The 14,040-nt window shown below is 42.3% G+C and overlaps 1 protein-coding gene across 1 annotated transcript; it reads right to left on the bottom strand.

Annotated features, from left to right (window-relative positions):
- Positions 1–2,704: 2,704 nt before the first annotated feature.
- Positions 2,705–12,311, bottom strand: WBP11 (WW domain binding protein 11). Its single transcript, XM_065742779.1, has 12 exons — positions 12,205–12,311; positions 11,144–11,252; positions 10,334–10,365; positions 9,871–9,964; positions 9,472–9,668; positions 8,552–8,685; positions 7,879–8,078; positions 6,929–7,123; positions 6,221–6,322; positions 5,303–5,614; positions 4,510–4,692; positions 2,705–3,806 (listed from the first exon to the last, which is right to left on the bottom strand). Exons 2-12 carry the CDS (start codon positions 11,205–11,207, stop codon positions 3,373–3,375), a joined length of 1,947 nt encoding a protein of 648 aa, XP_065598851.1. The 5' UTR covers positions 11,208–11,252; positions 12,205–12,311; the 3' UTR covers positions 2,705–3,372.
- Positions 12,312–14,040: the final 1,729 nt, after the last annotated feature.

Here is a 14,040-nt window from a genome sequence, read left to right as displayed (position 1 = left end):
CTAGTTTCAACCCCCAAGCCATGGGCAGGGTCACCAGTCACTAGACCAGGCTGCCCAGAGCCACATCCAGTCTTGCCTTGAATGCCTTCGGGGATGAGGCATCCACAACCTCTCTGGGCAGCCTGTTCCAGCATGTCACCACCCTCTGAGTGAAAAACTTCCTTCTAACATCTAACCTAAATCTCCCCTGTCTTGGTTTAAAACCATTCCCCTTTGTCCCATGTAAACAGTCGTTTCCCATCCTGTTAACACACTCCATGCAAATACTGGAAGGCCACAGTTAGGTCTCCCCAGGGCCTTCTCTTCTCCAAGATAAGCAAGCCAAGTTCCCTTGACATTTCTTTATAGGACATGTGTAGCTTGAAGGAGCCAACCACTGCTTGTGCATGGCAACAGCGGCACTGCTCGTGTCACACTAACAGAGAGTAAAGAAAAAAAAACAACACTGAAAAGTGGCAGATAAAACATCCCCATTAAACTAAGGACTTATTAGAACTCCTAGATAAAAATAAATAAAATAAAATAAAATAAAATAAAATAAAATAAAATAAAATAAAATAAAATAAAATAAAATAAAATAAAAAGACTTGGATGGATGAATTCCCCAAGAGAAAAAACCTCTTAGGAACTCCCCGGGACCTGCTTGCTGCTATGGTATGAAGCTTCTGTCTTTCTTCCATCCCCTGCAGGGACCAGATCAGTGGTCACACTACAAACACGCTGTATCCATGGTGGTGACTCTCTTTCACTTGCTTTCTACAAAGACTCCTTGCTTTTATTTCCTATCTCTTTTCTATCTCCCGTTTTCCTTTCCCCATCTCCCTAAGCAACTAAGATTTTTAATAGACTGGTCAGGCTAACATTTGACCTGTTGTGTCTCAGTCTTGATGTCGGGTATATATTAAATAACCTTCTCTCCCTCCTATTAAGTGGAGTGAGACATTTTTTAAATGGCATCACGGACAGGATACCCTACAGTGAAAGTGTTGCTCTTCCAGGTATAGCTGATGTGCAGACCATATCAGTGTCCTACAAAATGAGGCTCGTACCCAAGCTGGAAAAGGAAAATCACTTTTTTGTGCAGTAATCGGGGCTGCTTTAGAAGCTGCCGCGGAGTTCTGAGATGAAAAACATTTGGCAGAAACCAAAATCACACAAGCACTGCAGGAATCAGTTGAAGTAATGCAGGAATTGGTGAGAACCATGCAGAATCATATAGTAAACCTTGAGGGACAATTAGAAAGCAAGAGACATGGTACAGCTTTTTTGCAAATGGCCTTAAAGGCCATTACATTTGATAACAGTGAGGATATAAATCCTGAAAAGAGTGTTAAAGAAATCCCCTTCTCAGTCACTGAATTAGCAAAATTGAAAAGAGATTTTGGGTGCTCACCAAAGGAGTCAGAGTATGTATGGAGGTTTAGTGTCACTGGTGGAGACCAAATGCTATTAACAGAAAAGGAAGCTGAAGGTTATTGGGGACCAAGTGTGTTTTTAACTACTGGCAACAGTTGTGCCCCCTGGTCCTTAACGCAGAGACCAGCCTGTTGAGCAGGCAGTCTTAATCCTCTAGGAAGGGGAGACCCCCTTGCTGTTACTGGGACGGTTGATAAAGAAGGTGTTCAAAAGGCTGCTTGTGTCCAAAGGATGTATGATAGAAAGTTGCAGGTGCACCATGAATCACCCACGATGATGCCTGTTGATCCTGAGATGTGGCACATCAGTTCTCACCTGATCCTGGTTTACCACTCTTTCAGATACACTGGGACTGGGAAAAAACAGCTGACACAGATCAGACTGACTGTGTTAATTGGACCTCTATTTATTTTTTCTTTTCATTGGTTGGTATGGTCATTGTTAAATGATTGCCTCTTCTCACTTTCTCCTTTCTACTCATTATGTCATATTCCTGTCACCGCTCTGGGAGGTGTCTGTGTCAAATCGAATGCCTCTTGATTGCTGTCTAAAGTTTGCTGGCAATGGTAAAGTTATTAAACAAATTGCCCAGGGTATATGGAAAATAGCCCACGCTCCTGTCCAAACCTGGACTTGGACCTCTTTCCCTGGCTCCCAGGAGGGTGAAATGTATCCTGTTTTATTAATTGTGTGCTGTTGCAACTCTCATGTAACCTGTATGATTCCATGTTTTATTCAATTTACACAACGCGCTGTTTCTGTTATGTACTTTGTAACCACTTCAACTGATGTGCTGGTCTGAGGCGTATAGCCAACTGCAAGTATTGTCTGAGGTATCCAGCAGTCTGGCAGCCTAACAGTAGATCTCAGGAAGGAACATTTACATTAAGGCAGCCACCACTGTGGATATATTCACTTAGAAACTGATTTACTGTCAGAGGATGCACTCACTCTTACACCGTTGAAGACACAGTGTAAGCCCTTAAACAGGGACAAATTTCTCCCACTCTTTTTTTATGCTCTCTCATGGCAGTACTTATTTGGAAACATCCCACTGGTCTGAAGATGGTGTTGTCTATAAGAACCCAAAACGTTTCATTCCCATTTGACACAGACTGCAAATGTTTGTTTCTTTCAAGGACCACTGGAATATTGACACTAACAGTATAATTTATGAAACTAAAGCAATATTCCAAGTAGAATATCTTTTTTTTTAATGCCATTAAATGAGAACCACCTTCTTTTCCACCTATATGTCAGATTCACATATATCACAAGGGAGGCAGTATTTTGATACACTGAATATTTATTGTCTTTCACAAGACAAAATGAAGGTTCCCCTGCTGATGAAAAGCCATCAAGGTGACAGTTAAGGGGGCAGGGTGCAAAATTCCAGTGTACAGTATATGCAATGAATGACTGCCCTGACTACCCCGGAAGAAAGATGATTGATCTCACTGCAACTAAAAAACAAACAAACAGGAGTATAAAATATTTACAGAAAGGAACAATACAGAAAATAAAAACTGGACAACCATGTGTGTACGAAATGCTGCTAACACTTTTCTGGCTCCTTAAAAATTGGCTCCACTACCCCCACCAGAGCATTTAGGACGTGAAAGGATTCAGGCAGAGCAAAGTAACCCCCAACTCCCACACCCCTCACGCAGAGCTCCATCACCTCCTCCAAGGAAGGGGGAGGACTCGAGGGAAGCACTGCTGCCTTTATGACCCTAATTCCCTTGCTCCAAGTGGTCATGCTAGCTCTGAAAGGAGGTACCTGGCTGCATCTCACCTGCAGCAGTTTCTATTCAGAGCACACTGGCAAGTTAACCCACGGGTAGGGAACCATTCCCTGTCATGTGAGCCCTTTCATTGCTTGCAGAAAGACCCTTCCCTCTTCCTCCGTGGTGGCCTGATCTGTGTTCACAGGGCAGGAAAGCTGACCGGGACAGGTCAGAGAAGACCTTCCATTTCCTTCATGAAGGCTTCATACACATCATCCTTTGTCTGTACAGAGATAGGGGCAGACGATCCAGCCTTAGGGGCAGCTTTGGTTAACGGGAGAGCAGGCTCATCATCCTGTTTTCTCTGGGAGGCAGCCAAAGCTCCTTTATTCTCCCTGCGCACTCGCAAGGCAGTGGGCACGAAGCGAGTGATTTCTGCCTTGGGGTTAGTGATCTGTGGCTTAGCACTGATAGTAGCCGTGGCCTTCTTCTCAATGGTGGCTGCACTGGTGTCATCCGCCTTGGGACGCTGAATCAAGCTGGGTGGGGCACTCAGTACACCAGGGTTTGGAAGGGGAGCTGGTGGGTAAAGCCCAGGCGGGGCAGGTCCTAACGGAGGCACCAGAGGTGGCCGCAGCATGCCTGGGCGAGGAGGAGGAATACCTGTACAGAAGAAGAAAAAAGATGAGCTGACTCTAGCTGGGATTCCTAAAATCTTCAGACAAAAAAAAAATACACAGGCTCAGAAAAACAAAGATTGTAAAAAAAATAAAATAAAAATGCAGAGGTGCTGGCTTTAGAGAAGGGGAAATCGAAGAATTATCGCATCAACTGACAGCTCCCAACAAGAAGGTGGAAGGAAGATGAATTAGGACAAGAAAACTGCTCAGCAAACTCAGAAAGCCACAACAGCCTGTGTACTGCTGTCCTTCAGTTTTCAAAGATAAAATTTGAAAAACTTACTTGATGATTTATCCCACTGGAATTTCAAAATCAGAAGCACAGGACTAGCCAGCAAAACGAAAACAAAACAATCACAACACTACCTCCTACTCAGAAACAGTGCAGTAGAAGTTTAAGCACTGAAACTTTTAATTATTAAGTGACAGATCTCCTACTACCAAAATACACACGGCAGTACGTAGTTATTTGTTATCATACAGAAAAAGAGATGGCACGAAGTGAACCAGAAAAAAACAACGGGCGTACCTCTACACACACACAAGAACACAGGCAAACTGGTAGGAGGGAACTATTTAAGGTCTAAAGGAACACCTGATTCGTCAATTAGATATACTGACTTGGTCACCACAGCAAAGATTATAGAGACTTGGGAAGACGTTGGCTCTGAAGCAGAGTATTTTACCTGGTGGAGCAGGAGGTGGAAGGCGAGGAGGGGGCCCACGTGGAGGAGGGCCTGGGGGGAGACCAGGTGGGGGACCAGGGGGAGGGCCCGGGGGTCGCCCAGGTGGGGGACCCGGTGGTAGAAGTCGAGGTAAAGGCCCACGCAGTCCTGGCAAACCAGGAGGTCTCAGGAAAGGAGGAGCTCCTAAAAGCACACACATGAGAAAAAAAAACTTAGGTTCATGGATAACAAAACAATCTCAACCGCTAATACTGAAGATTCTCAACAGGAAGTTCAGAGGTGCTCTCATACACTAGCCAGCTGCCAGATTAAACGGGTCTTCTAAAAAGTCTCAGGAAGAGGCAACAGTTGTAGAACCAAAAAATCCTCTTGGCTATACTCAAATACAAATATCTTCTCTATCTTAGGGAAAGGCTTTTCCCCCATGTATTGAAGCAACAGTACAGAACAGCTACTAAACTAGGGTTATCTGAGCTAGAAATTTAAGAATATTTCAGTCTCTTCAGACTGCACTTTTGTCCTGAAAAGTATAAAGTAACTTCATTTTATTGAAAACAGCTGATTTGAAGATTGAAGTTCCCTTCTCGGGACGTCAGAAACGAAACTGGGGGAAGATGTTAAGAAAACCACAGACTGACTGTGGAAGAAACTTCACAGGTCTCAGTAACCACCACGACGGGTTTCTGTACTTAATGTCTAACATGCTCCACAGCTTCGAAACCCTGAGACCGATAAACCATGTCTAGTACTGAGAGCCCACATTCTTCAAAACAAAAACAGACTAAATATTCACCAGGTGGAGGGCCTGGAGGAAGGCCAGTGGGTGGTCCTGGGGGCCTCAGAGGTGGGGCTGGAGGTGGCCCTAGTGGAGGTGGCCCAGGCATAGGAGGTGCCTGTATCTGACTCGAAGCAACAGCTTGTGAAGACTGCTGCTGCTGAGTTGAGGTCGCAGTAGATGATCCAGTCTCTGCAAGAGCTTCTTCACTGTGTTGCTGTTGTTGCTGCTGCTGTTGTGATGTGTCTTCAGATTCTGAGTCTTCTTCCTCCTCCTCTTCTTCTTCAGAATATTCTTCCACTTCTCTCCCTTCTTCTGGGATTTCCTGACCTGGAAACAGACATATTTATAAAATCAGTCCTCAAGAATTAACTTTGTGAACACAAAACACTAAATAAGAATGAAAAGAAAAAAAAAAGGAAAAATTAACCTCAAAGGAAATAAAACTGATGATATTAATTAATACATAGAAAATGGAAAAAAAAGTACTAGACAGGTCTGCTTTCTTGTGGAAACAAACTTCTATTACTAAATCTGAACTGCATTTGAGTTTGTGGAAGACAAATTTTTTTTTAATAAAAAATGTTTTATTTTGTCCCCAAAATAGACATTATCACCAGTTTCAATAAACTCATCTTCCCCAGCTTCCTCCCCCACCCTCCAACAAAAGATACTAGGATGTGTTTTAAAATTAAAAATCTTCAAAAAGATATTTTTAGGAAATATTAAACCTTGCAGTTTACAGGCTGAGCATACTAGGCTAAAAATAATAACCTAAACTAAAACTACCACATCTTACATTCTTAGTAGATTTTACAGTATGTCAGTAATGCATCTACTTCTATAAAAGAGAGACTGAGCAAATTAAGCTCACCAAAGAAACCTTAACTGCAAATCTAATGGTATGCCTCCTGCCAACGTATCTGTACCACCCACCTGCCATTCGTAACATCATGGCCTGGAGTGGAGTCAGTTCTTTCATGTTCTTCTTCTTCTTCCTTGACTTCCCAGGCATGTCTGCAAACCGTACACTGTGACCTAGGGAAAGCAAAGCATGGACAAAAAAGAGAGGACAGAATACATCAGGAAATATAAAAATAAAAGACATATTTATACAATTTATAAATACATAAATATGAATATATATATGAAATACATGAAAGTCACTCGGTACAGAATACATATCGTTCTAATATGATCATGTCTCTAAATTAAAGAGTTAAGAGCCATTTTCTTCCCAGTCTTCTCAAGTTCTGCTAACATGGGATTTTCTGTCAATTGGACTCCTTTAAACAATCAGGAAAAATCATCCAAAAGCATTAATAGTGTAGCCGTTGCAGAAGTACCATTCAAGTTACCAAAGAGTGACTGTATTTTACAGTAAAGCTTAATTTTTTGTGAGGTCCTTTGCTCTTTCAATGCCTCAGGTGAAAAATCTTGCACATACACATACAGCACTTCTTGGTAGTTTCCATTCATTAATAAAATTCTTCAGCTGGAATTTAAGTGAGCTAGAACAAAGTTTACTGGCTAAACAGACTACCATTTTTCCCCCTACCCTAGAGTAAGGAAAACAGACCAATACTGTTATAAGTATTTTTCTTCTGAAAACTCAAAAGCCCGACCTGTAAATTCCCATCATACCTGATTTCTTTTCTTCTCCACCTTCCCTCTCCTTGTCATTATCACGATGTGGGAAGTCCTCACCTTCACTGTCTGCATCTGACCTATCACTGTCACTATCATCACTACTCTCATCATGTTTGTCTTGATCCATGTCCTCAGGATAGCCTTCATCCTCACTTGTACTGGACATATCATCATCGTGCCCTCGCTGTCCTGTGAAAAGCAAAGGATTAGGAAAAGCATGAACTCTAAGCTCACTGGTGTAAAAGGCAGAATATTTTAAGTTCACAGTAAGAAAAATCTTCCTAGCAACAGAGTGAATGTCCTGTCAATCCTTCACTATTTAGCACATTCTTTAGGAGCATTTCGGGGATCATATCGGTAAGATTTCCTATTAACATCTGATTAAATGGCACAGTAGATAAGTGAAGGCAATTGAAATAGACAACTTCTCCCTCCAGAAATATTTCAGTTCTTTTTAGTATGCAGTAAAGCTGATCTACCCATTCATAGAAGTTCCTATGGAAAAATACCATAACTGAAAATGCCCACATTTGGTGTTAAGGTTTTTTTGTTTGTTTTCTTGGGCTTTATTGCAAGATGGGGGGGGGAAATTGTTTCTCTGCAAATACAAACGCTATCTCTTTCAAAAACAAAAGCACACTTCAGCCTTGCAAAGACTACATGGAAACACTCAGTTTATGCAACATAATGAAAAAGTTATCTGCAAGTTTTAATCATGAGATACAGCATTTAGAAATACACTCATCAACAAAACTGCAGATGTTATGAAATGTATCAGAATCACCTCAGGATTGCAGATCACTCCAAGAGTTCTTCATGTAGCATAAACACTAATATTACCCAGGCAACAGCCTATCTAGAGCACACTGTGTTCACAACAGTACTATCCACAGCAAAATAAAGAGGTCAAGCAAGAACCCAGAATGAGACAGGAAAGTCCTTGCCTGGTTCAGAACCGTATGAAATATCTTCATCTCGCCTTCGAGGAGCCATCTCCAAGGCAAAACCCACTTTACGGCCATACATCTGTAGGACTTGTGGTGGGGGTGGTCCTGGAGGAGGTCCTGGGGGTTTCCTGCCAGGAGGTAAACGTGGAACACCAAGCCCAGGAGGAGGAAGCATAGAAATAGATCGAACTGGTGGTCTGGAAAAAAGACAGAAAATGAAAAGCAGAAAAATCACAAACAAAAACCAAATTGCTTATGCAACAAGTTGTTGAAATCAGTGTATTCAGAAAAAAGAAAAATGCACAGGAAGAACTATTACTAGCCTCACAGCCAGTTACACAAACTAGCAGCTTAAACTGAATGTACTAGCAACACTCACACAAAAAGCTACATGACAGTTTTAAAGGGCATTTATGTTCAAATAAAGATGCAGGGCTTTATGTTTCACCAATAAACAGAAAGACAAGTGCTAGAAGAAGGTATAAAACACTACACCAAATCAGTTTGAAATAATAGGAAGGAAACAGTAAGAAGGTCTTTCACTGAAAACAACCAACCAACCATTTCACTCTCACAGAATTTCCAATTTCTGCTAATCAATGTTACCTCTGCTTCCAACTCCAGCTCTTTCCAATACTAAAAGCATCCCTGTTTTCCTTTCCCCTCTTACCCATAGGCTGATGTTTTCTTGAGGATAGAAGGCGGCTGGGCCCCAGGAAGGGGAATGTCTTGTATAAGGATATTGGAGGGAGCATGTGGCATATCAGGTAAAGGGATACTTTCCACTTCAACGTGCTGAGCATTCTGGGGGAGGAAAGAAAAAAAAAAGTGAGTTACTTCCACAGAAGCCACAGCACAGTCTTATTACCTCTAAAAGCATTCAACACGTGGACCTGCCACACTTGCAGAAGGTCTCTTATGAGGGCATGCTGCCTTGCAGCACTGCATTAAATGCTTCCAATACAAAACAAACCACACACACAGTGTACATGTGAAAAGCTGTAGTCTTTCAGTCAAACCCAGCCACGTCTTCATCCCCTTTTAGACCTTCCATCCCTGAAACAAAAAAGCTGCAGGCAAATATGCCTACAAATCCTGAGTATCCAAAAAGCTTAAATAACAGGCTATATGTGTTCCAGAAAAAGAAAATTATAAATACTTGCACTTGTGCAACACTATGTTCTTCTGTAGAGCTGGGAAGAATTTCACAGAAAGCTCCTTAAATTAATGTCAATAGCTCACTATCTCCAGCACCAGATTTAACAGAAATACCAACTGTACGCTCACACATTCTCTCTCTTCTTAATACAGAAAAGATTCTGATATTGATCAGCACCAGAAAGTTTCCCTTTCCCTCTACGCTATTATTAATCAATGTAAGAGAGAGAGAAATACAGACCTGTCAAACTCCACATTGTCTTCGCAGAAATGCTCTAACTGGAGATACTAAGCAACCTAGTACATATGCTTGATAGGAACTAAATATATACTGGTCTCTTATTAAGACCTCTTTTTTAAAACTTTTGCACCTAAAGAAGGAATGAAGAGTACATACTCCACAGTTACAAGCCTCAATATTAAAAGCATTACCTTGACAGCATCAAAATACTGGCTAAGTTGTGCTCTCTTCTGCTCATACTCCACTTCCAACTTGCGCAGCTCTTTATAGATGTCAGGATTCTCCTTCTCGTAGAGCCGTAAGATCCGCTCAAAAGTCTCACGGAGCTTTTTGCGTTTATCCTTCAGCACTTTTTCATTAAGTTGTGGCTGCTGCACTGGGTTAAACTCTAATCAAAGACAGCAAAAGCAAGCCAAAAATTCTTGAGTTACTCCATTCCACAGTCAAGATTAATGAAACAGCTTCAAACCAGGCCGCTTTCAGTTCCCATTTTCAGGAACTCTTCAACATCAAGCCAACCATAAATCACTCTGTACCCATTACTCCATGTTTGACTGCTATCTTCAGCACCTAGCACCTCTTTCACTCACCCATCTCATCCAATTTCTCCATGTCCCGGATGATCTGCTTTGGGTCCTTCATCTTCAGTACAGCTGCTCGTACCATCATTCGTTGCTTTTTGTTCTAAGATCAGAAATCAAGGAGATCAGAAAAGCCACACAGGGAAAAGAAAATCTCTGTACCAAACATTCCTCTTTCAATGCTCCCAGCCTACAGAAAAGAAAGCATCTCAAAATGCCTTGCAAATATTATCCACGATGCAAATCAGCAGCAGAGATACTGAAAACTTCTAGGAGTTATAATCCCACTACCTCACTATCTAAACACTTCTATAATTCAGACATCCCAATGAGGACCCATACAATCAGTAAAACAAACCAACTGACAAAAGCAATACAGTAAATCTATTCACCATTCATGGCCCATTATAATCACAAACATAATACATAGCACAGGGAATGCCAAGTGAATGTTCCAGATCTCTTTATTTACCTTTTTTAGTTCCCTCTTCCGAGCTTCCTTTCCTAGAGTGAGGGAAGAAAAAGGAAGAGGAAAAAAACAACTTGAAAGAGTGGATCAAATCCACAAACAACCTTTCCATTGTCAGGACAAGCGCTGTTTCTCAACAGTTCATTCATTTTGCATTTTTCATTAAAGAAAAGGAAATTTTAAAGCTCATCTTCCCATTCATAGACAAAAACAGTACAGGACACGTTTCTACTGTGCATGTGTTATATAGAAAGAAAATGCAATATAGCAGTCTTCACCCATCTAGAAGCAGCAATGCTTTTATACAGAAAGGAACAATAGACAAAAAAAAAAAGGCAGTGATGAATTGTAAAAGACTGCTGCTGAAGTATAGCCAACAATAAACAATGCACTTTAAAAATATGTATATTTTGAATACACATCTGAAACAAAGTTACAAAAAGGAAAACAAGGGTTAGACAACTCCCTTGTGTAACCTGAGCCTCTGCAAAATGTGGCATGTTCCACAAATCCTAGCCACAGACACATTAACTACACCTCAAGAAGCAGCCTAGCCAATAGATGAGTATAGAAACTTCAGAATACTGATAATTACAGTAAAAAACAATGGAGAAATAGCGCCGAGCAGCAATGGCACGCAAGCCAGTAGACTTCTTGGCAAGTTCCTACACCAGCCAAAATGGAGACAGTACTTTTTGAGTTAGAGAAACTCATTCCTCAGTCGCAAGTGGTGATCTCATCCTCAGCGAAAACATCTTATCTGCTCCCCGGAACTCCCCACTTCCTTTTGCTTAGCTTTTTATGAGTACTTACGAGCTTGATCTGTGGGATTCATGAATTTCCCACTCTTGGTGGATGATGTAGATCTCCGCCCCATTTTGACTTTTTTTCTTCTGCTTCAAAATAAGACAACTGAAAAGATCTGGAAAAGATAACCACAGTTTCAGGTCTTATGCATAAGTGGCATGCGTACACTTATTCCTACTCTTTGCATTAGTAGGTCGATAAACAGTCAAACAAAAGAAAACCTCAAGTATTCTGAGATCTTCAAATCCTATACAAGGTCAGGCATTTACATCAAAACCATCCTATTTTAACTAAGTGCCACTCATTAACTACTTACTTACAACTACTTCAAGTGCATTCTTCAAACAAATCAGCTTGTTCTTCACCTCAAGATTTAAACACAGAAGCTTCTTGCTTTTAGAAAAATGTGGGTTGGTTTTTTTTAAGCTTTTCTTGTATCCCTCTGTAACATAAGCATGTCAGAGCCCTTCTAGCCTTCCACTCGATCCCACAAAACATCTCTATTTCAAATGTTTCCCATAAATATTCTTCTTTCTTCAGACTTCTAGGCTGCCCTTGCCTACTCCCCTAGCAACCATCAACTACCACATCCATCAAGAAGCATTCTGTACATGTTATTTTTCTCCTCAGACCACTGCCCTTATGCCATCTCAATCAGTATACAAAGACCAGAAAGGAAAGATGAATATTTTAATAGAGTTCTCTCCTGTCTTTAGGCACTTATTTAACTTACAGTCAACTACAGTAATAGCTGAACTACAATCAGGGGTACAGCATTTCTCAAATAGAATAACGTTCTCAAATCTTGATCCCAAATCCTTTTAGGGTAAAAAGCAAGGAGGTTCGGCCTAAGACAGCTGCTGAAAGATGAAGCAAAACTCAACCAACCCGACGTATGCTTTGTAAGCACCGGGAAGCGAAGCAGAAAGTCTCCCATGAGTACACGAAGGCCTCCCCTCCTCCCTCAAGAGACGACGGGGGAAAGGAAGAAGAAGGCAGCGCCAACCGCCTTCCTCCCCTCGTTTCCATTCCCTTCCCCCAGCCCACCTCCGTTCCGCGCCTCTCACCACTCGGCCCGGCGGGGCGGGAAGCTCCAGCTCTCTCCCGCCGCCGCGGCCTCTACCACCACCGCGCTGCCCGCCGCCGCCGCGCCGCCATCTTGAACCGGGACCTAGTGGCGCGCCGCGGTAAAGCACGACCGTCGTAAAGCGCGACCGTCGTAAAGCGCGACCGCCGCACGGCGCCTCCTTATGATCTTGCTGCCCTGTTGCCCCGTGCGCGGGCTGGTGGCGGTCGGGGGGGGGGGCAATAAAATAAATAAAAGCCCCGAAAAATCTGAATTGTAGTGAGACTTTTTCACCGTTTAGTAGATGTTGTGAGAAATAAAGGGGTGGATTTTAAATCCAGATCCTGTCTTTGCTTCGTGATAGAAAGAAGTGGGGTGGCGATGATGTTTACCGACACCAGCGACTGAATAAGGCTGCAGGTCGCTTAGCAGTGACTCGTTTTGGCTGTCGTCTTCATTGGGTTGTACTTATTTAGAGCACGTGCATTGGACAGATTTAATTCTTAATTTTTAGTCCACACACAGAGAAGACAGGGAATATATGAGGGATGTGATGGGAACACCTTCACCATGCGCATCCTTAACACATGCCATAAATTGCTGAGCCTTTGAAGGTTGCCTGCTCCTTGCAGAGACTGGCTCTCACTGTTGGCAATGTTAGGCTCAGGGCAGTGTTACCACAACTTCTTTCTCCCAGCAGTGTCTGCTGACTAGCAAAAAAAACGTAATATGCAACTGTCAGTGACATCAGCAAGTCCCACAGATTTTCTTTTTGCTGGAGTTGGGGAAATTAGTTTTTTTGTTTCTGTTTTTTAACCTCAGAATTATCCCTTAGGGCTGGGAGGTGCCACGCCCCACGGTGAGGTCAGCTCCCTGGTTTTCTGGCCAGGCTTCTGTGAGCTCACAGCCTTCTGCCCCATAAGCTGTTGGAAAGGCCTGCTGGGCTCCAGCATCTTCAACATCTTATGGACATGATGACATCTCACACACTTGCTTTTGCAAGGAAGGCATCCTTCTACTAAGCCCAGCAGGATCAAGGATCAGTCAAAAGGTGGATAGATAGTGTATTTTTAGGTTCTCCATTGTGTGCCCTGCTTCCACTGGCACTGCTTAGAATTTGCTTTCAAGAAAACATAGACAAGCTACCTGAAAAGTAGAACAGATTTGTTTCTATTTGACTCCACTTTTCTTCTGCAGCAGCGACTGATGATCTCACAAAGATACATAGCGAGCTCATGCTTTTTCTCCCTAAATTAGAATGCAGATTTGCACACAGACAGCAAAAGGAACAAGGAAGTCCTGCCTTTCCAACACTCAAAATGGTGCTGCTTCTGCAGCTGGACAGTGCCTTGCTTCTAAACAGTGGCCTCTAAACTGTCTGCTGTGCAGATGAGGAATGAGGCAATGTCAACACACTAAACAAGATGCTTGGGACAGCATGTCACCACAAAAGCTTACGTCTAGGTAAGGCAGTGCTTTTTGCCTCCTCTGAATCGCCTCTTCAGGCTTACACTGCCCAGCCTGTGGCTTTTGCTGGTCCCGGCTTACCAATTCAGCAATGGCCTCTGGCATCTGAGCTTTATCACCGATGGCTCAGAGCTGCTTGAGGGCCCGCAGCTGCATTGCCATCTAGCGGCTTCCACGTAGGTGAAAACAAAAAGAGAGAGAGAATAAATAAATAACTAAATAAATAAAAGAGTACAAATAGTAATTAAAAAAATTAAGTGGGAATAGTAGGAAAGAAAATATATATGTGTGTGTAGGAAAGAAAATATATATGTGTGTATGTGTATATGTATATATACACAACACCAAAACAGAATGGAATGATTATGAA

The sequence above is a fragment of the Cyrtonyx montezumae genome, unplaced genomic scaffold, assembly GCF_038088225.1.
Source record: "Cyrtonyx montezumae isolate F1298 unplaced genomic scaffold, pur_monq_1.0 scaffold_3, whole genome shotgun sequence".
NCBI classification, from domain to species: domain Eukaryota; kingdom Metazoa; phylum Chordata; class Aves; order Galliformes; family Odontophoridae; genus Cyrtonyx; species Cyrtonyx montezumae.
Note: the sequence above shows the minus strand (reverse complement) of the source record. Positions and strands in the feature narration are given on the sequence as shown.

Bases quoted from the DNA above. Each gene is read 5' to 3' on its own strand.
- WBP11 (XM_065742779.1), bottom strand. From the start codon at position 11,207: ATGGGGCGGAGATCTACATCATCCACCAAGAGTGGGAAATTCATGAAT. The intron at 10,366-11,143 runs GTAAGTACTCAT...CCCTCACTCTAG, and splicing joins GAATCCCACAGATCAAGCTC to GAAAGGAAGCTCGGAAGAGG. The intron at 8,079-8,551 runs GTAAGAGGGGAA...TCTTTTTTCCAG, and splicing joins AAGAAAACATCAGCCTATGG to ACCACCAGTTCGATCTATTT.